The following is a 24,482-nucleotide window of genomic DNA, read 5'->3' on the forward strand; positions in this document are numbered from 1 at the left end:
GGTCCCCAAGGAATTCACTGAATTTGCAGAGGTTTCCTGTCTCTTCCTGTTTGGCTATGGGACAAGAAATTAAGGGAAATTTCCCCATGGGACAGGTGGCAAAAAAAAAATCTGACGGGTTATAACACTCCCTTACTCAGTCCATAATGAAAAGAAAAGTTTTGCCTAGAGTTCTACTTTAAAGTTAATTTTTGATTTTGTTAAAAATATATAAATAGACAAACAAGCAATTAAATAAAAATATAAAAAAAAAGTAATTTAAAAAAAACACACACACATGAAAATAAAGCAAAAAGCACTAATAAACTGCGTACTAGTTATATATGTTACCAAAGAAAATAAAAAAAGAAACTAATCCGAGCTCTGTGTGAGAATGCTAAAACCTATGTCCTTTGCTTTTTTGTGTATTTTTCTGTATTTTGTTGTAATTTGAGAGTAAAAACACTAATTGAAAAAATACAAGCAGGTGCATATTAATTAAAAGTACAACAATTGTTATTTTAACTTCTGACTTCAAAAAAACTTAAGCAACAAGAAAACACACGATAAAATGAAAAAAAAGGGAGAAAATTGGAAAATAAAAGGTTTTCCTGTTTTTCAGACGTTTATGCAGCTCTACCCCATAGCAGCTACAGATTTTAACTGGTTCTTTCCATAACAGAGGTCACCATTCATCCAGACAACAGTCCATTCACTTCAGCTATGTCTTTTTGAGGTTTATTGCTTGTAGAACAGGGGAAGGGTTGGGCTGGTATCAGATACTCCAAACATGCTGACCAGGAGGACACTTTTGACTAGGTTAGGCTTCTTTGAACAGTATTTTTACCTGGAGTCAGGCCTGGACTGGCCATAGGGCACACTGGGCATTTGCCTTGTGAGCTGATGCCGCCAGGCTGCATGTCCTTGCAGGAACAGACTGTTGGTGATCGGGATGCGTGGAGGGAGGTGGACGGTGATCTGGATGGGGCTGACGCGGGCCACAGTCACCGCTTGCCTCCCTGTGTGCGGCCATGCCTGTGTCTCCTCCCCCAGTATAGCATAAAGTTCTGCATCCTCTGCAGAAACTGCGCATGCAACGGATTCAGGCAAAATAAGCCGAGCACCAAGCTGTACCCGAAGAGGTAAATGAACTTCCTAGGTTAATACCTTACATGCCGAATGGTCGGCGGGACACAGAGACGATCACTTAACACTTTACATGCCAAATGTTTGGCGAAGACACAGGCACAACACAAGCTCGGGCACCTTGACAGCCGAGTGGTGACACAATCACAAGTCTTCAGTATTAACAGTGGGTATACACAGGGGATACAGGGTTTCACAGCAGCTGTAGCATGAATATCGGGTGTGTGGTGGGGTTGGGGGTCTGTCAGTGGAGGGAGAGGGTGGTACTTAAGGGGATTGGAGGTCTGTTAACAGGGGCTGGGGGTCAGCATCAGGTAAGTCAGGAAAAAAAACATTAATAGTGGGACGGTGAGGTTCTTCTTTAAAAAGGCTTTCAAAGAAGCCAAGTTAAAGGCTCAGCAGGGGATCTTTCCGCTGATCCCTGCTGAGCAGGCAGATGATAGGTCTGTGTCCGCTCCACTGTTGCAGGGTGGGCATAGACACTGCCCACTGTCTTCTATGGGGTGGTCGATGGAAACAGACCTCCTGTACATTTCCGCCCAACTGTCATCCAAACTGATCCGCCAGACAGATGGGGTCTGTTTGTGGCTTACAGGATCGGATTGTAAGCTGGCAGGTGTCAGCAGACAAGTGTTCACTGAAAAACTGACAGGCGGACCTGATCAGACCATCAGTGTGAAAAAGAAAAAAAAAATAATAGTTACATTCACAGAGGGTTATTCCTCTATGCATGCCACTAATACCCAGCTATTGGTATCTAATATTCTAGTAGAAACATCACACGACTATCTATCACAGGTTTTTCAGGTGGATGGTGGCTGTAGTTATATCAGTAACGAATTTAGCAGATGACCTGCAAAAATGTGAGTAATCATCAACAATCATACAGACTTATGTCAGAACCAAACATTAATATTGTTCCTGGATCACCAATAGTATTCCTATTCCTGACCTTCATAAAACATATATTATGGCACCCCACTATGGGCAAAACCATGTCCCCATCGGATTGCATAGGATCACAAGGAACATGCAAGATTTCGGGGGAATCTGCCCTCTCATTTCTCTAATGTAGACTTGTCTGACATAATATATAAGGTTGATTAGGCTCTTAATATCACGCTCCCTATTCATCTCTTTATCATATCTAGCCAGCAATAAAAAAAAAAAAGCAATATGAAAAAAAAAATCTGTCCACCTTACTCCAACTTGATCTTAGAGAATGACCAGTAATTTCTGAATATACTCTCATCTACTATTGCTCTGGCATACCGTAGAGGACAGGGAAGAGCCAACATTTTAGACTCAATTTTGGTTGTTTGGGCAGATGAAGGGTTTGGTGTGGATTTCCTGGGGGACCTGACACATTTTTTGTTTGTTTTTGTGTGAGGTACCCCTTTAAAATCCATACTAGACTCAGAGGTTTTGGTATGTATTTTTGGAGGGACTCTACACAATTTGTTTTTCATTCTCGCTATAGGATGTGGTACAGCAAAAGTCAGATTTAATTAAGAAAAACAAATACGGTTAAAATTGCTGGCAAATTACATTCTTTGTCCCCCCAAAGCAGGGATGTAGATAAGGGGGGGTCAGGGGGATCAAACCCCCCTCCAGGGCATGCTGCCAAAAATCAACTGCATGGTGTCCCTGCTGTGCTGCTTGTCGCTGGTGCCATGTGTGGCCAACAGCAGAGCATAGTTGTCAAAGTCATGTGTGCAGGCGCTGCATCACTCCACACTCGGTTGGCAGGCATTCACGCTGTGGACACCACCACGTCATCGCCCACTGGGTGGGGCAGGCTGTCAGGCTCGGGTTGGGTGGGCTGTGGTATGGGCTCCTGTGCTATGTCTGTAGTCTCTCATCATCTCCTGTGGTAGGTCTGCAGTTCCTGACCATCTCTTGTAGTGTGTCTGCAGTGACAAGTCAATTTACACATTAACCACTTCCTGTCTGGCCGTTGTATATAAACGGCCGGACGGTGGCAGTGCAGGGTCGGGTGGCCGTTTATAAACGGCCTCCCCGCCACCTGCTTGTGCGCATTCCCTGTCCTTCGGACACAGTGGAACACCGATCGTCGGACAGGACCTCTGTGCGTGGTTCTGATCATGTGATCACTGATTGGCCAATCAGTGATCACATGCAGAGTAGTAAGCAAGATGCCACTTCTGACATCATTGCTTACTACGTGTGAAATCTGTGAATGATCACAGAGATCACATGATACAGGGCTAGTCACAACAGACTTGTACCTTGTGACAAGCTGTGACCAATCACAGCTCACACAGTATTTCTCAATGGCTGCAGGAATGCAGCCAGAGAGAAGGAGAAATGATTGCTTTTACAGCCTTTATGAGTGTAAAAGCAATCAGTGTAAAAAAAAAAAAAAAAAAAATCTTCATCACCCCCCACAAGTAGTACAGTGTCACCATGGTGACACTGTACTGCTAGGGTGACAGTATGTAAATAAAAAAACAAAAACAAATAATAATATAAAAAAATAAAATAAAAACGTAAACAAATGTTTAAAAATTATAATTTTTGGTTATAAACTAATTTGGGTTATTTTTTTTACTAAAAAGTTAACTGAATAAATATTGGCCAAGATTTATGTTGAAATATTATTTATTTGCAAAATTTTATAAGAAAAACACTTATTTTCAAAATTTTTGAACGTTTTCATTTACATAGCAAAAAAAAATAAAAATCCCAGTGGTGAATAAATACCACCAAAATAAAGCTTTATCTGTCTAAAAAAAATTCTAAAAAATTCATATGGGTACAGTGTTGCATGACCGTGCAATTGTCATTCAAAGTGTGATAGCGCTGAAAGCTGAAAATTGGCCTGGACAGGAAGGGGGTAAAAGTGTCCGGACAGGAAGTGGTTAAAACGGAAGCCATGAAGACTGATAGGATTGGCAGACTCTTCATACGCTATTTCTGTACTCTATTCAAAAGGACAATGCAAACTATAATTAGAAACATGTTATTTTGTCAAATCACGCAATTGTTTACTGTGGTAATCAACAAGGGTTGTAAAAACTACAGCCTTTATGGGTCTTTTCATCTTGATTAACAATGTTGTGGAATTTCAGTCAGACCACACGCTTAAGGTGAACAAAAGAATTGTTTATTCACGTCATACAGGGGAGGACTGGCCAGCAGTTGCTATTTTACAATGATTATTTATACTGTGTAGGAGGCAAAAATGTGGTTGGTCAACATTGTTAGATGCTAGCAGCTTGTCACCATATCTAATTTGGAATAAATGACCAAGTATGACATGTCACATTATAACTAGACAATCAACAAGGTACAGGGCAACCTTTGACACATGTTCCCAAATGGTCATGTCATAAAATATCCTTAGCTTGCTTGTTTTAGCTGCTTAGAAAGGTTCTGAGGAGCTCACGGCCCAGGTTTGAAGCATAATGTTTACAGCAGCAATTACAATATATTTATGTATTTATTTGATATCTAAGGCCTACTTCCTTGACCAGGGGGACCCTCGACCTGAACGCTTCAGCTGAACCTTGTTAGGTATGCTTGGGACTCTCTCTACAGAAAAGAAACAGCACTGGAGTAAACACATTGCGGCAATGGTCCATGCCACGTCCACATGCCACAAGGTTTTCCCTGTACCTGTTATTATTTGCAAGAGAATGGCGGCTATCTGGTCTTTGACACCTCATTAAACCAGACATCAATAGCATCCCACAGGGAATATGTAGAATGGCAGGAATAATTTGAGGGCAGCCTATGAGAAAGCTCTACGGGAGTCAGATGCCCAAGGACAGCATAATAAGAAGCAATATGATCTTAGGGTAAAGATTTAGAAATTGCATCCAGGGGACAGAGGAATCTGGGCCTGCCTTGCCAGTACAAACTCACTGACCACTGGAAATCTCAACCTTTTGCGGTATGTAAGAAGCTGCCCGGGTAACCTGCCTACCAAATCTACCTGAAGGGAAAGACCAGGTCGTTGAAAATTTGAAAATCATCTCTTGCTAATGACAGATGTCGCACAGATACAGTTGCAAGAAAAGGTATGTGAACCCCTTGGGATTATGTGGAGTTTTGCATGAATTGGGCATAAAATGTGCTCTGAACGTCATCTAAGTCACAACAATAGAAGAACACAGTCTGCTGAACATAATACTACACAAACATTAGATGTTGCCATGGTTTAATTGCACATAACATGTAAACATTCACAGTGCAGGGAGGAAAAAGTATGTGAACCTTTGGACTTAATAACTGGTTGACCCTCCTTTGGCAGCAATAACCTCAACCAAACGTTTCCTGTAGTTGCAGATCAGACCTGCACAACGATCTGGACTCATTTTGGACCACTCCTCTTCACAAAACTGTTTCAGTGTAGCAATATTCTTGGGATGTCTGGTGTGAATCGCTCTCTTAAGGTCATGCCACAGCATTTCAATCGGGTTGAGGTCAGGACTCTGACTGGGCCACTCCAGAAGGCCTATTCTGTGCTGTTGCAGCCATTGTTTTGTTGAATTACTTGTATGCTTTGGGTCATTGTCCTGTTGCATCACCCATCCTCTGCGGAGCTTCAGTTGGTGGAAGATGGTCGTACGTTTTCCTGCAAAATGTCTTGATAAACTCTGGAATTAATTTTCCCATCAATGACAACAATCCGCCCAGGCCCTGAGGCAGCAAAGCAGCCCCAAACCATGATGCTCCCTCCGCCATGTTTTACAGTGGGGATGAGGTTTTGATGTTGGTGTGCTGTGCCTTTTTTTCTCCACACATAGTGTTGTGTGTTCTTCCCAAACAACTCAATCTTGGTTTCATCTGTCCACAGTATATTTTGCCAGTAGTGCTGTGGAACATCCAGGTGCTCTTTTGCAAACTTCAAACGTGCTGCAATATTCTTTTTGGACAGCAATGGCTTCCTCCTTGGTGTCCTCCCATGTACTCCATTCTTGTTTAATGTTTTCCTTATTGTAGATGTGTCAACAAAAATGTTAGCATGTACCAGAGATTTCTGTAGGTCTTTAGCTGACACTCTGGGATTCTTCTTTACCTCATGCAGCATTCTGCGCTGTGCTCTTGCAGTCATTTTTACAGGACGACCATGCCTAGGGAGAGTAGCAACAGTGCTAAACTTTCTCCATTTGTAGACGGTCTGTCTTACCATGGACACATGAACATCAAGGCTTTTGGAGATACTTTTGTAACCCTTTCCAGCTTCATGCAAGTCAACAATTCTTGATCGTAGGTCTTCTGAGAGCTCTTTTCTGCGAGGCATGGTTCACATCAGACAGTGCTTCTTAAAACCAGTAAACCCAAAACAGGTGTGTGTTTTTCAAGGGCAGGACAGCTGTCAGCAACACATCCAATATCATCACACTGATTGGAGTCAAAGTTGGCTCACTCCTGGCTCCAATTAGCTCTGGGAGAAGTCATTAAGCTAGGGCCTCACATACTTTTTCCTCCCTGCACTGTGAATGTTTACATGTTATGTGCAATTAAACCGTGGCAACATCTAATGTTTGTGTAGTATTATGTTCAGCAGAATGTGTTCTTCTATTGTTGTGACTTAGATGACGTTCAGAGTACATTTTATGCCCAATTCATGCAAAACTCCACGTAATCCCAAGGGGTTCACATACTTTTCCTTGCAACTGTATACCTAGTGTCAATCTAGTCTGGTGTTGTCACCTTATTGAAGTGGGGTGTGTCGGAGTGGTGGAAGCACCAGACCGATTAACTGGAAGAAAAGCCATTTTCACAGGGCTCATAAAGCTAATGTCTCTTGTGGGGGTGCGCTGCATACCTGTCTATTTTTGAAAACGCATGACTGCATGGATGTATGACATGCAGGAAGGCTGAATAACTCAATCTGGTTATACAACCTGTATGTCACTTTGTTTTCAAGGGTGACATTCATCAGGTGTCTTCCTGGCTATCTATCCTGAAAGACTAGTAAGAAACAAAGAAAGCAATTTCATGTGACCTACCTACAAAAAGTAAACAGACTGAAACATTCAGAGTATACAAGTCAGTTGAATCTCAGTATTTTTTCTCCACTCATCAAAAGGAAGATTGTTTCATTGTTATATTTTGGGAGGTAATAAACAACAGAGGTTGTTTAGTTGTATGTTGTAGCAAACACTAGCAGAATATACGGATACAGAAACTGGCATTTCATTTTGGAGAGCAGCTGAAGCTAAACTCTCATTGTGTGTTCCCGACACACCAAAGAGTGAATGTAGCCTTAGGGCTAGTTCACACTAGATGCAGTCCAGTGCGTTTTTTTTTCTTCATCAAAATTGCATGCACAGTGTTTTCCATGTATTCTAATGGCCCTAGTTCACACCAGTGCAGCCATTCCCAGTCAGTTTCTGATGCAGAAAAAAAAAGGAGAACATGCTGCATTTTTCTGCACAGAACTATACTGGAACATAGAAAATAGGGATGGGCTTCATGTTTGAGTTGAACGTAAGTTTGACTCGAACATGGACCGTTCTTGTGTTCGACTCGAACATGGACCTGACCCCAAAGCACCCACCCCCCATGTTGAGGGCATGTGGCCTGGTATAGTTCAAGAGGGGGAGGGGCCGCTCGCTCTTCTGCCCCCTTTCCTGACCTGCCAGGCTGCATGCTTGGATAAGGGTCTGGTATGGATTTTGGCGGGACCCCAATGCCATTTTCTTTTTTAATTTTGGCATGAAGGTTCCCTTCAAAATCCATACCAGACCCGAAGGGCTTGGTATGGATGTGAGGGGGGACCCCAAGCTGTGTTGTTTTTTTTTGTAATTTTAACTGTCATGCATTGCCGCCAATTATTTTTACATTCAGCTGTCAGCAGGGAACCTCACTGACAGCTGAGACATGAATGAATGTCTCACTACTAAAATACTGCATGACTTCATAATAGAACTCATGCCGGACTTCAGTAACTGAGCGATTTCTTACCACATACTCAGATGCAGTAAGACACCACTCAGTATATTGTTTGTGTTCGAAGTTCACGGTCAAGCAGTCTGTAGGTTCGGATGTTAGACTGTGAACCGAAGAGGGGGGTGTTCGGCTCCTCACTAATAGAAAACTACATCAAAACTGCACTGGAACAGAGAGTGGTGTGAAAACGTATTCGTAGCACGTTTTTGTGGTGTGAACTGGCCCTTAATCTACTGTGTTCTGCCCATTGTCTATCACCCTTTGTTTCTTGGTTACCTGGAATTCAATCATGATGACATTTTTTACGGGTGAGATAACAGAGAAGTTTATTGACACACAAGGGTATGAATATTCCCCAGGGGAGAATGTCCAATATGTTCTGTAACCCAGGTATTTATACTATGAAGTAAACACATAACTGGTGAACAGTATTTACAGGCATCAGAAGGCTTTGACAGCATAAATAGATTGTAAGCTCCAAGGAGCAGGGCCCGCCTGACCCTCTTGTATTGAACTGTATTGTGGCTGTATTGTCTCCCTTTATATTGTAAAGCGCTGAGCAAACTATTGGCGCTCTATAAATCCTGTATAATAATAATAATAATAATAACTAATCTGAACAGATTGGCAAAAATGGGGAGTCACACCACAGAGAAACTACAAACCAGGTACAGGATAACTTGTGACATACTGTATACTACCAGATGGTCGGGGGTCATAAAACATTCACATGTTCCTGTTGTAAGTAGCCCAAGAGATCTTTGAAAGACCCTAACAGAAGTGAGCCTTATTAGCATTAGACCTATTTTATTCTTCTTTATTTGATATGAAGCGTTTGCCTTGTCTACATGTTGGGACTGCATTCGGCAAGTCAGCTCAGTGCAGCCCAATGTATCTGGTGTAAACTGGTCCTAAGTGTATCAGGGTTGTGATATTTCCAATTACAGAATAAACGTTTACCAAAGATTTTTTGGCAAATATTTGACATAATGATTCATAAATCAACCTCTAAGTGGTATGGGATCAAGTTTGATTCCTAGGCCAACACACAGTATTTATTTATTTCAGGTACTTACTGTATATAGCGCCATCAATGTACACAGCGCTTTACATATATATTGTACAGTCACATCAGTCCCTAACCCTCAAGGGGTGTACAATCTAAGGTCCCTAACTCACATTCATACATACACATACTAGGGACAATTTACATATATATTGTACATTCCCATCAGTCCCTAACCCTCAAGGGGTGTACAATCTAAACTACAATCTAAACTCACATTCATACATACACATACTAGGGACAATTTAGACAGGATCCAATTAACCTACCAGCATGTCTTTGGAGTATGGGAGGAAACTAGAGTACCTGGAGGAAACCCACACAGGCACAGGGAGAACATGCAAACTCCAGGCAGGTGGTTCCCTGGTTGGGATTGGAACCAACAACCCTAGTACAGCCAGGCAGAAGTGCTAACCATTTGGCCACTGTGCTGTGTGGTGGTTTAGCTCTTCTATAAATGTCTGTATCCCCATTAGAGAGCTTTCCCATCAGTTCCTGTCTTGACAAGGACATCTCCTCAATAGGGACACAGACAGCAATAAAAGAGCCTATAACACACCTCGGCGGTATCCAAAATGAAAAATACACGTTGGCTGGAGTTGGACTTTAACTTGTCATGACATTGCTCTTTTTCCAGACCCATGCAGGTCCTGACAAGAGTGTCACTTTCATCATCATACAGATCTGATTAATACATCTCCAGCCATACAAACCAGTTCAGGCCCATTCTCTGGAAGACTTTTTGATTTGAATAGTTCCTTCTCACGATGATCTGTATGATTATTCCTCCTGGTTGGGTCCTAATCCCCACTCCTTAGAAACCATTATTTTCTTTCCATACACTGCACTGATGGTGGCAAAAAGCCTGAAGCAGCTGCATGCAGTTTGGAATAAATGGTTCCGTAATATTCGGCTATATTTCTACTATACACCAGGGGGTTCTGGATGTGCATCTGGCCAATGCGGCATAAAGCAATGAAATGATGGATAATCTAGCTAGCAAAGAAAAAGGAAGTTCCTGTATATGGGGCAGTACAGTGGCTAAGTGGTTAGCACTTCCACCTAGCACTGGGGTTGCTGATTCAAATCCCAACCCAGACACTACCTACCTGGAATTTGCATGTTCTCCCTTGTGCCTGCATTGGTGTACTTAGATTTCTTCCCACATGTCAAAAGACATGGTAAATTGGTACTAGTATGTGTATGAATGTGAGTAAAGTACCTTAGATTGTAAGCTCCTTGAGGGCAGGGACTGAGGTGAATGTAGAATGTATATACCCACATGAAAGAAAAATATATTTTAAAAATATTCTACCCAAATATATTGATATATATTTGAAATACTACAATTTTGGCTGTATTCAATATATTAAAAAAAAAATATATATATATATATATATATATATATATATATACTGCATGATGAAATGCATTTTTTGTATATTACAAAATATATTAAAATTATTTTTAAAAGTATACATTTTTTAAATATATTCTTTGGATTTTTTTTAACATATAAAAAAGTCAGTTGAACATCTATTTTTACATATATTTGTAAATGCATTCCAAAAATGTAGATTAAATGTATTTTTAAAGGCATACAGTATATTTGAAAATGTATTTTTAAAAATACTTTTGATATATTTTGTAATAAAAATGCATTTCAACATACAGTATATATATATATATATATATATATATATATATATATTAAAATATATTTTGATATATATTGAATACAGCCAAAATTGTAGTATTTCAAATATATGTCAATACATTTGGGAAGAATATTTTAAAATATATTTAAAATATGTTTTTCTTCAATGTGGGTATACATAGTATAAAGCAATGTGTAAATTGTTGCCACTATATAAGCACCTGTAATAAATAATGCTTAAGACCTGGCAGGTGGAACAGTGGAATAACTCAACTGGTGTTTTCAGAAAGTAAATGAAATTGACTGTTCCTCTGTGTGCACAATCATAATCATAAGATACATTTCTGTCTTTTTAACTTGGGACAATGGTTAGCCATGCGTCTCTGTTATACAAGTCAGTTTCATTTCAGTATTTTTTTATTTATTAAGAGGAGCATCATTGTTATATTTTGGGAGGTATTGAGCAATTGACTCAGTTTAGTTGTAGTTGCATGTTGTGGCAAACACTAACAGAATATACCGACAAAGAAAAATGGCACATTTTTTAGAGCCAGTCGGTGGTGTCAGTGGGAAGAGTCCATAGTTTCAAAAAGCTCTTAGATGGGCATCTTAGCAAACCCAATATACAGGAATATTGGAAATAGTATTGACATAAACACACACACACACACACACACACACACACACACAGACCTACACAGGTTGAACTGGATGGATTGGTGTCTTCATGCAACCTTACCAACTGTAGCCCCCAGTGCCACTCGCAGCCGATTCAGCCACCCCCCCCCCCCGCTCTCTCTCCCTGCCGTGCGGAATTCAAGCGGCTATATTGTGACAGAAGAGATAGCGCGGCTCTCTATGTACCTGCTCACTCACCCCCTCCTCCTCCTCTCAGCATGGGAATCCGGACAAATAAAAGAGTGGCCTGGAGCAGCTGTGATGGAAGAGAGAAAGGAAGATCAGCTGATGGCTCTTTCCCCTCCCTTTTCAAGCCACCAGAGAAAGACAGAGCAGTTGTTAATGAGATTGTCACCTGCTCTGTCCCTTCCTCCGGCATAGCAACACCAGGGACCAATCATAGACAGGAGAGGAAGATCATGGGACATGTAGTCTGCAGAGGCAAGCAGACCATTGGCAATTTTGAGTCCCTCAGAGTGTGACAGGATAGTGATGTGACAGGACTATGTTAAGGAGCTCCATTTTAACAGAGAAAAAGCTTGTATCAGTGGAAGCCCACTGCTGTGTGAGGGACAACCAAAGGCTACAGAGTGTGACCAGATTTAGTGGAGGAAACTGTCTACCAGAGTTACCACAGGAAGCCAAGAGTGAGGGGATACCTGATCGGAGAGACCACTACTGCTGTGTCGCTGGGACTGGTGAGCGGGCCTTGTGGCCACTACTTGTTTCCACCATTAGTGACTGAGTCATGAGGAACTACCTACCAGCTACACAGCCCGCAGGCCTTATTGACTGCCTCAATACACACCAATTGGCCCCAACATTTAGTCAGCTGAACAGTCAGAACTAAAGACTGCCCCTAACAGTTGCTGCCCTGAGGTCTTGTCTCTTTTCTGTTTTTTTTTAGTTCTCCCTGGACCCTGCATTCCCTATATCCGCTCTCCCCAGACACTGCATTCACTATATCTGGTCTCCCCAGACCCTGAATTCACTATTTCTGGTATTCCCGGACCCTGCATTCACTATATCCGCTCTCCCCAGACCCTGCATTCACTATATCTGGTCTCCCCAGACCCTGCATTCACTATATCTGGTCTCCCCAGACCCTGCATTCACTATATCCGCTCTCCCCAGACCCTGCATTCACTATATCCGGTCTCCCCGAACCTGCATTCACTATATCCACTTTCCCCGGACCTTGCATTCACTATATCTGGTCTCCCCGGACCCTGTATTCACTATATCTGCTCTCCCCGGACCCTGCATTCACTATATCCGCTCTCCCTAGACCCTGCATTCACTATATCTGGTCTCCCCGAACCTGCATTCACTATATCCGCTTTCCCCGAACCCCGCACTCACTATATCTGGTCTCCCAGGACCCTGCATTCACTATACCCGCTCTCCCTGGACCCTGCATTCACTATATCTGGTCTGCCACAGTACACACAAAATGGAAATGCAATTATTTTAGTAAATATAAACTGCTAAATACCTTTTCTCCAGCACAGCACTGGTTAAAGCTTGTAGGAGGATGCAGAGCCCCTGACCTCTGTCTGGACAGTGCTGATTGGCCCTGTGCTGATCGCATGTACACTCCCAAGAAAAAAAAAACCCTCTCTAGCAATACACACCAAACTGAGCATGTGCAGATTGTCTCCACATGATATGTTTTGTATTTCAATGATTTTTATTAGTTTATAAGCATAAAAAAAACCAGGAGCAACAAGACACGCCCACGCAGAGGCCATCAATTGCACCCAAAAAAATAAAGAAAACAATGGTCTAACACCAACAGAGTAAAAGGTATACCCACGCAAGGGCTATCAATGGCACATAAATGACAAAAACATTGGTGTAACATCGAAAATAACTCAAACCAAAGGCAGCTATCCACCGCCATACCAAAAACAAACAGAAATAGAAAAGGAAGGAGGAGTACAAAGAAAAAGATGACAAGGTCATGAGCAGGGGTTCAGGAACGCCCATACAGAGCAACATCACAACCTGCGAAAAACCATTGGCCACCCACCAAGAAAACGCCCTTGGTTGATTTAAACCTGATGGGAAAAGACAGTTGTTTACAATTGGGAGCAAAGGTAGGAAAGGTGACATCAGGCCACTGGAGTAACGTACCGAGTTCCACACTTGTAAGCCATTGAGCAAAATCGGACTGAGTGTCATAAGCGTAGGGCAGGGGGAAGCCACAGAAGCGTTGATGTAGCAATAGGGGCACAATTATGTAGTTCCAGGAGGACCCAGAGAGGAACATCAGAGGAAGCATGCAACATATGTCAATCTGGCTCACCTGATAATACTTAGTTACATTAGACACCCCAAGACCACCTTGGAGTCTATGAACAGAAAGCGTATTCCTGGAGACTCTTGGGCACTTATCGGCCCAGATAAAACACATAATCTTTGCCTGAATCAACCGAAGGAAATGGGGAGGAACCCGCACTGGGAGGGTGCAAAAATAGTATAACAATTTCGGCAAGTTGGCAATTTCCACTGAATTAACCCATCCTATCCAAGACAGGTATTCAAGAGAAGAATATGCCTAGGTATTCAAGAGAAGAGGAAGCCCATTTGTAAGGGAAGCGGGATTATAGGCGCAAAACCAAATCTGTGGCCAAAGTAATATTGAGATTGACAGTCTTATCCAAACTAATATGGAGACCTGAAATCAAGGCGATGCTCACAAGAACCTGTTGCAAATTTGGAAGCGTCATCGGGATTAGTGAGAGAGTCAAGAGGGCATCGTCCGCAAAAGGGAACACCCGATACATTACAATCAGCCTGGAGTGCTAAAGCCAGCAGCTCAAGTGCCAGGACAAAGAACGCTGGGGACAGGGGGCAGCCCTGTCTCGTCCCTCGCCAAATAGGAAAGGGATCTGAAAAATACCCAGCGTATTTAACGGAAGCCGATGGGGAAGGATGCAAGGCTTGAATCCAAGAAAGAATAGAATACTCAAAACCCCAACGAGACAGCACAAACTGCAGATATTCCCAGGATAGAGAATCAAAAGCTTTATATATGTCTAAGGACAGTAAGAATCCCGGGATTTTCCGCTGTTGTAGAAAGTGTATAAGATGGACCACCTTATTAACATTATCACCCGCCTGCCCCCGAGGGACGAAACCTACTTGGTCCCTCTGGACTACGCAAATATTTATTGATATGAAGGCTAAGGATCTTGGCCAACATCTTCAGGTCTTCATGAAGAAGAGAAATGGGCCGAAAGGCTTGCGGTTCCTGCACATCATCGGTTGTCTTAGGAACCGTTGAGATATGAGCTCTAAGCGTGTCCAGAGAGCGCAAAGAGCCCTGTCGTAACTCGTTGCAATAATTAGTAAAGAAGGGAGCCAACAGGGTTGCAAATTTCTTACAATAAAAACTTGACAAGCCATTGGGACCTGGGGCCGCAGTGGACTGTAGAGATTTGATAGCTTGAAGCACTTCCGATATGGTGACACCGGCGTTGAGGGCCTTCTGCGCTGCCTCAGATAATCCAGGAAGTCGGAGATCTTGGAAGACTGCTTCTGCGTGAGCCAAAGGGAAGGGATCTGGTTTAGCGTAAAGGCGCGAAAGGAAGTCTGCGAAACGGGAAACAATCTGCTGGGGATTAGAAGTACAGCCACCGTGGGAACTCGCAATCAGATCGGTTAGTGGGGTTTCCCCACAGAATTGAGTTTCCTGGCCAGTATCGGACCCAACTTATTAGCACAGGAATAAAATTTATGTTTGGTCCAACGCAGGGCCCGTTCCGCCTCCGAAGAAGCAAGTTGGTCCAACTCTGCAGCCAGAGCATCCCATGCGCGTTTATGGACTGCGGACAGAAATTACTTGCAACGAGCATCCGCAGGGGCCAGTAGAGAATGAAGATCCAAAAGTTGGAGCTCCTGCTCCTGCTTCCGAGCTGCCGCCAGCTGTATAATGTGACCCCGCACCGTGGCTTTATGTGCCTCCCACAGGGGCACTGCTGAAGAGACAGATCCTGAGTTTTAGGTAAAGTATGTACGTAAGAAAGATTCTATTTGCTGGCAGATAACCTGAGTAGTCAATAGAGATTCATCGAAAGGGGCGCCGTACTGACCCAGAGAGGGCAAGGAGGAGTACCAGGGGATTGTGGTCCAATCAGGGTGAGGAGGGAATAGATATCCGCCTGACCAAAGGAAGCTGCTGGACATGCATGAATATATGGTCAATTCTACAAAAACTGTCATGAGGATTGGAATAGAATGTAAAGTCGCGTTCAGTTGGGTGAAGTTCCCTCCAGAAGTCCACCAGCCCCGACGTCTGCAAGAGAGAGCGCATACGTTCCTCTAGCACTAAGTCATGCCAAACTCAAAGTCCAACGGTGAGACACAATGTGGGAGGCACGAGATCAGCTTCAGCCCGGAGAGGAGCAGGATGGACTGGATCGTAGAAGAGTCTGAGGGAGGGCCCTCTTCCTCTTGGACGACCTCTCCAAGAGGTGGCCCAGAGGAAGCGGCCTCACTGGAGATCCAGAAGAATGGGCTGGGCTCTGAATAGCGCCTCCTGGCGGAAGAAGGTGTAAGGATTCCAGGAGAGAGTGGGCTTCCTCTGGCATGGCAACAGAGGGGCTGTGGCCCTGGTAGTTGAAGGTGAGGTGGAACGGAAAGCTCCAGGAGTATTTAATTCTGCGGTTCACCAGGACCGAAATGAAGGGCTTCAACTGGCGGCGCTTCTGAAGAGTGGTCTGGGAGAGGTTCGCGATGAGCTGGTAGTGATGCCCCTGGAATCTGAGGTCTGGGTTGTTTCTGGCGGATAGTTTTAGTGTGATAGTAAGTAAATTTGATGATGATGTCTCTCGGGGGCCCATCTGGTCATCTGGGGCCCACTGCACGGTGTATGTGGTCAATGGGAATGGCGGGCATCAGCTCCTGAAACAGAGCAGTAGCATTTGAAGTGAGATCTGTGACAGTTTCTGGGATACCCCTTAAACGCAAATTTCTGCGACGGGAACGGTTTTCAAAATCCTCAAGCCAGAGCAGCGCGTCTACCAATTCTTTCTTGAGGTCACACAGATCCTATTCATGGCTTTCAATGACCGTGGCCGCAGCATCCATTTTATCTTTGAGATCGTTCGTCCGAGTGCCAAACTCCCGGATTTCTCATGAAAGACGGTCAGCCAGCTTGGAATGGCAGAGGACAATTCTGACTGCAGTATGGACTCAGCATCCCTCAGAGCTGGAGAAGGTGACTACAGGGATGCCTCTGATGCCAGGTCGTCAACACCCCTGGGATCCGGCCCATCCGTGGGTAGCGGCGGTGGGGGACCCGAAATTGTGGCCGGGGCTTCAGATGCGGCCTCCGGCGGTTGACCCGAACTCGAGGCCAGGGCTTTGGATGTGGCCTCCGACGGGGGCCCTGAAAACAGGGCCGGGGCTTCAAACGCGGCCTCCGGCGGGTAGGCCGCAAGTTCCGATGCGGCTCACTGAGCGCTGGAGGCGCGGGCGGTTCCCATCTTCTTGCCCATCGGGGCAGTGGGGGACAAGGGACCAGGAGAAGCTGCAGGGAAGGTAAGTGACCCCCCGAGAGATAGGAAATCGTCCGATGTGCCCAGTGGCCGAGGAGCGGGCCTACAATGCGGCCATCATAGCGCCCCCCCCCCCACAATATATTTTATTAGGAGATAAGAGGGGGGAACTGGAAGAAGAGGAGGATCAGAGAAGACAGGATCAAACAGCATTTTTACACAATGTAGAGGATTAACCCCCTAGGTTCCACAGTGACTATAACAATCACGCTTTACTGCATATACAGACTGATTTCACTGTTGTGGGCTTAGTAACACTTCAGGGTCATGTCCCCGTGTTCTTGATTTTGGTTTCATGTTGAAAATACTGCCCTCCTGAACCTTATTCACCCCCTTGATGTATATAAATATTTCAATCACGTCTTCCCTTTTTATTGTATATACAGACTGATTTTACTGTTGTGGGTTTAGTAACACTTTCAGAGATGCTGTATTCTAGTCACTCTAACCTGGTGTGGTATTATCATCATTTATACTGCATTTAATGCGTATTAATATTGTTAATTGTTGATTTACTAATTTACCCTTTTTATTCTTGTTAGGGGGTATAATACCTAATTTTTGTCAGTTAGGCATAGTTATTACTCTGTTTAGCAGACTGTGTCATAATATATCTAGTGTGTGTTCATTTGTGTTCAATATGCCATTTATTCCAACCCATACCGATAGGTTAGGAGTACTTACCAGTAAACAGGTGTGTGTCTATTTACTGGTAGTAACCCACAACCAGGCAAAAGGTATTTTACATGTACGTCTTTATTCGTGATTTTATTTCAACTAGGTGTCAGTCGATGCGCGGAGCAGAGAACATAAAGTTACCAAGCAACTCCTTCGGGGGTGGCGCTCCGCAACTATAGCTATGAATGGATGTTTGACATGCCAAAGAATAACCCAACCAGTGGTTCTAGAAAGTGAAAGAATTTTGGATTTCTTATGCCTGTCACCTGGTTACACACCCTGTTTGTCAGTATGTGAGTAAAGGTCTTTCATAATGCCTTTCCACATTTCTAACCTCAACAAGTGAGATGCAAATAGCAATCTCAGCTGATCTTCCTACAGAAAACAAGTAAACTAAATGAAACATTCAGAACAACATGGATTATGGGCAGGCAGCTTTCTTCCTCCTACTTCTCAGTTATACAGGTCAGTTTGATCTCAGTATTTTGTTCTAAGAGAAGCACTGCTTCATTGTTACATTGCTACATCACCAATCTTGTCTCCATATATCACCCAAACTGTCCCCTCCGCTCCTCCCCCGACCTCCTGCTCTCTAGCTCCCTTATCTCCTCCTCCCATGCTCGTCTCCAGGACTTTTCCAGAGCCTCCCCCATTCTCTGGAACTCTCTACCCCAGTTTATCAGACTATCGCCTACTCTGCCCACTTTTAGGCGATTTCTGAAAACCGATCTCTTCAGGGAAGCCTATCCTGCCTTCAGCTAATAATGGAATCTTCTAGTCCTTCTACAAGTTCATCCCCCACAGTTATTACCTTTTGTACCACCAGCCCCTCCCTCTTAGATTGTAAGCTCCAAGGAGCAGGGCCCTCCTAACCCTCTTATATTGCACTGTATCATTGCAGTATTGTGCCCCACCGTTGTTGTCAGTGGGAGGAATAGTGCCCCATCATTGGTGTCAGTGGGAGGAATAGTGCCCCATCATTGGTATCAGTGAGAGGAATAGTGCCCCATCATTGGTATCAGTGGGTGGAGCTCTAATATGAAGGGGTGGAGCATAAAGAGGAAGGGGTGGAGTTTACAGATGATGGGGTGGATCTTAAACAGGAAGGGGTGGGGCAAATTTAGATGCAGTTGGGTGTCCGATTTTAGTCTTGCCTAGGGCAGCACAAAACCAAAATACACCACTGGCTTAGCAAACTGTTGGCGCTATATAAATCCTATATAATAGTAATAATAATTGTTATATTCTGGAAGGTATGGAGCATCTGACTCAGTTTAGTTGCAGGTTGTAGCAAACACTAGCAGTATTTACTGACACAGAAACTGCCACTCATTTTTCAGAGCAGCTGAAACATAAAAAAGTGACGGCAGAAAAAGACCGAGTGGTCCATCAAGCCTGCCCAATTTTTTAATTTTTTTTGGGGGGGGATTGTTTTGTTGTTTTTTTTTTGTTAACTTTTTTGTCTGAGTATAGATCTAAGCTTGACTCAAGCATTTTCAAAAGCAAACGGCGAGCGCTATAGAAACGAGAGCAGCTTGCACAAGAGATAGTGACAAAAAATAAATATTATACATATATATATATATATATATATATATTCTGTCACTGAATTGGTTTATTATGCACTTCATATGTTTTCACACGCTGCACTTTTTATATATTTGCCCCAAGCATGTTTGAAGCTATTTACTGCTGGCTGGCTCACTACCTCTGCTGGAAGTTTAATCCAAGTATCAACTACTCATTCAGTAAAATAATACTTTTTCAGATTAGTTTTGAACTTTCCTCCACTTAGTTTAGTTTACTCTTCAGGTTTTACGCCAACCTTTCAATTCATTTTTTATTCCAAGCATCAACTACCCTTTCAGTAAAATAATACTTTCCTCCAGTTAGTTCAAGGTCATGTCCCCGTGTTCTTGATTTTGGTTTCATGTTGATAATCTTGCCCTCCCGAACCTTATTCACCCCCCTTGATTAATTAAAAGGTTTCAATCACATCTCCCCTTTCCCTTCTTTCCTCCCTCAACACATTTGGCAGCGCTGTGTTTGGCCTCCTTTTGTCTATTCCTATATTCTTGTGAGCTACAGCTCACGTTTCCTTGAATCTCCTATATGCTGGTTTTTTTTTCCTTTACTATCCTATTTATCTCTTTAGTGAACCATATTGTCTTTTTCTTCCATTTATGCTTACTAACTTGCCCACTAACTACTTACTCCTAACGTTTTACTCCAACCTTCCAATTCATTTTTTTTAGAAATTCACCCATTTCAGCAAAATTCATCCTTTTGAAATCTAAAACTTTTGTTTTTGTATATTGTTTTTCAGTTCTTATTTTAACATCAAAACAAAGACATTGGTGATCACTAGTACCCAAATTTTCTCCCACCTCAACATTAGACAGTCGATCCCCATTTGTCAGTACTAGGTCTAAAATATGATCACTTCGGGTTGGACTTTTTATTAACAGTTTTAGAGAAACCCCCTGAAGTTCTCATCTATCTACAGTATCTATGTAATTAGCTACAGTATGTATCTATTTATGTAACTATCTACAGTATGTATCTATCTGTCTACAGTATGTTTCTATCTATGTAATTATCTACAGTATGTATCTATCTGTCTACAGTATGTATCTGTCTATGTAATTATCAACAGTATGTATCTATTTATGTAATTATCTACAGTATGTATCTGTCTACAGTATGTATCTATCTATGTAATTATCTACAGTATGTATCTGTCTACAGTATGTATCTATCTATGTAATTATCTACAGTATGTATCTGTCTACAGTATGTATCTATCTATGTAATTATCTACAGTATGTATCTGTCTATGTAATTATCTACAGTATCTATCTATCTATCTATCTATCTATCTATCTATCTATCTATCTATCTACAGTATGTATCTATTTATGTAAATATCTACAGTATGTATCTATCTATTTGTCTACAATATGTATCTATGTAATTATCTACAGTATCTATCTATCAATCTACAGTATGTATCTATCTAATTATCTACAGTATGCATCTATGTAATTATCTACAGTATGTATCTAGCTATAGTATGTATCTATCTATGTAATTATCTACAGTATCTATCTAATTATCCACAGTATGTATTTATTTATGTAATTATCCACAGTATGGAACTATCTATGTAATTATCTACAGTATGTATCTATCTAATTATCTACAGTATGTATCTATCTACAGTATGTATCTATCTATGTAATTATCCACAGTATGTATATATCTATGTAATTATCTACAGTATGTATCTATCTAATTATCTACAGTATGTATCTATATAATTATCTACAGTATGTACAGTGAAGGAAATAAGTATTTGTTCCCCTGCTGATTTTGAATGTTTGCCCACTCACAAAGAAATGATCGGTCTATAAATTGAATGGTAGATGTATTGTAACACTGAGAGACAGAATAGCAACACAAAATTCAGCAGAAATGCATGTCTAACAAATTAAGCACTGATTTGCACGTTCATGAGGGAAATAAGTATTTGATCCCCTATCATTCAGCAGGATTTCTGGCTACCAGGTATCTTTCATACAGGTAACAAGCTGAGATTAGAATCAGTCTCTTAAAGGCAGTGCTGCTAATCTCATTTTGTTAGGAGCAATCAAACAATCAGATTCCAAACTCTCCACCATGGCAAAGACCAAAGAGCTGTCCAAGGATGTCAGGGACAAGATTGTAGACCTACACAAGGCTGGACTGGGCTACCAAACTATCACCAAGCAGCTTGGTGAGAAGGTGACAACAGTTGGTGCAATCATTCACAAATGGAAGAAACACAAAACAACTGTCAGTCTCCCTAGGTCTGGTGCACCATGCAAGATCTCACCTCGTGGAGTGTCAATGATCATGAGAACAGTGAGGAATCATCCCAGAACTACACGTGAGGATCTTGTCAATGATCTCCAGGCAGCTGGGACCACAGTCACCAAGAAAACAATTGGTAACACACTACGCCGACAAGTACTGAAATCCTGCAGTGCCCACAATGTCCCTCTGCTCAAGAAAGCACATGTCCAGCCCATCTGAAGTTTGCCACTGAACATCTGAATGATGCAGAGGAGGACTGGTTGGAAGTGTTGTGGTCAGATGAGACCAAAATCGAGCTCTTTGGCATCAACTCAACTCGCTGTGTTTGGAGGAGGAGGAATGCTGCCTATGACCCCAAGAACACCATCCCAACTGTCAAACATGGCGGTGGAAACATTCTGCTTTGGGGGTGTTTTTCTGCTAAGGGGACAGGATAACTGCATCACATCAAAGGGGCGATGGACGGGGCAATGTACCTTCAAATCTTGGGTAAGAACCTTCTTCCCTCAGCTAGGGCACTAAAAATGGGTTGTGGATGGGTGTTCTAGCATGACAATGACCCAAAACACACGGCCAAGGCTACAAAGGAGTGGCTCAAGAAGAAGCACATTAAGGTCCTGGAGTGGCCTAGCAATCTCCTGACTTCAATCCGATTGAAAATCTGTGGAGGAGCTGAAAGTTCGAGTTGCCAAACATCAGCCACCAAACCTTAAAGTCTTGGTGAGGATCTGCCAAGAGGAGTAGGCCAAAATCCCTCCTGAGATGTGTGCAAACCTGGGGGCCAACTCCAGGAAAACGTCTGACCTCTGTGATTGCCAACAAGGGATTTGCCACCAATTACTAAGTCATGTTTTGTGAAGGGGATCAAATATTTATTTCCCTCATGAACATGCAAATCAGTGCATCATTTGTTAGACAAACATTTCTTTTGAATTTGTTGTTGCTATTCTGTCTCTCAGTATTACAATACACCGAACATTCGATTTTTAGACTGATCATTTCTTTGTGAGTGGGCAAACAATCAAAATCAGCAGGGGATTAAATACTTATTTCCTTCACTGTATCTATTTATGTAATTATCTACAGTATGTATCTATCTATCTATCTATCTATCTATCTATCTATCTATCTACAGTATGTATCTATCTAATTATCTCGGTCCACTCCTTATCACCATGATCAAGTAGACCTGCATGTCCCTGAAACTTCAGTTTCACTGTTGCTTGACATGCTTTCTACTTAATTGTGTGTGGCCATCGTCTTTCACTCATTCTTTCTTGGTTTTGTGAAATGTAGTCAAGACCATTTTTCTTTCAATGAGAAAACAGAGTTTATTGACACACACATGTGGACATTCTCCAAAGAATGCCCAGTATATGTTGTGTAACACTTATCACTGTAATAATGTCACTGGTGATGTCAGTGGCAGTTAACCAGTTACCCCTAGCATCAGTTAGTGTCAGATTGCCATCCGCACTATAGCAGTCCCATTATAATTAGTAGTATTAAAAAATTCAGTATATACTGTATATACCATAGTTTGTAGACTATGACATTCACAAAAATCATTCAATATACACTCATCAGCCACTTTATTAGGTACACCTTCCTAGTACCAGGTTGGACCTTGTTTTGCCTTTGGAACTGCCTTCATTCTTCATGGCATAGATTTAACAAGGTGTTGGAAACATTCCTCAGAGATTTTGGTCCATATTGACATGATAGCATAACGCAGTTGCTGCAGATTTGTCGGCTGCACATCCATGAATCGTTGATACAAGGCAGGATGGATCCATGCTTTCATGTTGTTTATGCCAAATTCTGACCTTACCATCTGAATGTTGCAGCTGAAATTGAGACTCATCAGACCAGGCAACATTTTTACAATCTTCTATTGTCCAATTTTGGTGAGCCTGCGTGAATTGTAGCCTCCATTTCCTGTTCGTAGCTGACAGCAGTGGCACCTGGTGTGGTCTTCTGCTGCTGTAGCCCATCTGCTTCAAGGTTGGATGTGTTGTGTGTTCAGAGATGGTATTCAGCATACTTTGGTTGTAACAAGTAGTTATTTGAGTTACTGTTGCCTTTCTATCATCTTGACCCAGTCTGCCTATTCTCCTCTGACATCAACATGCATTTTCGTCCACACAACTGCCACTCACTGGATATTTTCTCTTTTTCGGACCATTCTCTGTAAACCCTAGAAATGGTTGTGCGTGAAAATCCCAGTAGATCAGCAGTTTTTGACCAGCCCGTCTGGCCCAACAACCATGCCACGTTCAAAGTCACTTAAATCCCCTTTCTTCTCCATTCTGATGCTCAGTTTGAACTTCAGCAAGTCGTGTTCACCACGCCTAGATGCCTAAATGCATTGAGTTGCTGCCATGTGATTGGCTGATTAGTAATTTGTTACCAAGCCATTGAACAGGGTTACTTAATAAAGTGGCTGGTGAGTGTACACTTATTGGGATTTTTTTTACCAAAGACATGTAACAGAATACATTTGGCCAAAATTTATGAAGAGATTTGATTTTTTTGATGGATATGTTTTATAGCAGAAAGTGAAAAAAACATTTTTTTTTCAAAATTTGTGGTTTTGTTTTGTTTATATCACAAAAAATACACAACCCAGTGGTGATCACATACCACCAAAAGAAAGCTCTGTTTGTGAGGAAAAAAGTATATACATTCAGTTTGGGTACAGCTTTACATGTCTGCGCATTTGCCAGTTAAAGTAGCGCAGTGCTGTATAGCAAAAAATGGTCTGGTCAGGAAGGGGGTAAAACCTTCCAGAGGGTAGGTGGTTAATGGACTATTCCTGTCTATCTTGTTGTTTTTTGCTGGAGTTCTGCTTTAACATTCCTTGCAACTACTATAAAGTCACAAAAGGAACTAAAGACTTCAATAAATTGCTATTTGCAACTTTGGATCCATTGTG

At 42.3% G+C, this 24,482-nt stretch overlaps 1 protein-coding gene across 4 annotated transcripts in view; it reads left to right on the top strand.

Moving 5' to 3' along the window:
- Positions 1–1,038: 1,038 nt before the first annotated feature.
- Positions 1,039–24,482, top strand: part of LOC149472060 (natural cytotoxicity triggering receptor 3 ligand 1-like) — a 39,785-nt gene continuing 16,341 nt past the window's right edge. For 3 of the 4 annotated variants that reach the window (XM_089693381.1, XM_089693388.1, XM_089693371.1), the window contains exon 1: positions 18,022–18,157. In XM_089693381.1, coding sequence (XP_089549507.1) covers positions 18,109–18,157 — 49 coding nt within the window. In that variant the 5' untranslated portion in view covers positions 18,022–18,108. Of the gene's footprint in view, positions 1,122–7,024; positions 7,147–18,021; positions 18,158–24,482 lie in introns of those variants that run through there. The other variant, XM_089693379.1, reaches the window with a different exon arrangement.

Source organism: Staurois parvus, unplaced genomic scaffold (genome assembly GCF_062004578.1).
Source record: "Staurois parvus isolate SC_StPar_1 unplaced genomic scaffold, SC_StPar_1.0 ptg000024l, whole genome shotgun sequence".
NCBI classification, from domain to species: Eukaryota; Metazoa; Chordata; class Amphibia; order Anura; family Ranidae; genus Staurois; species Staurois parvus.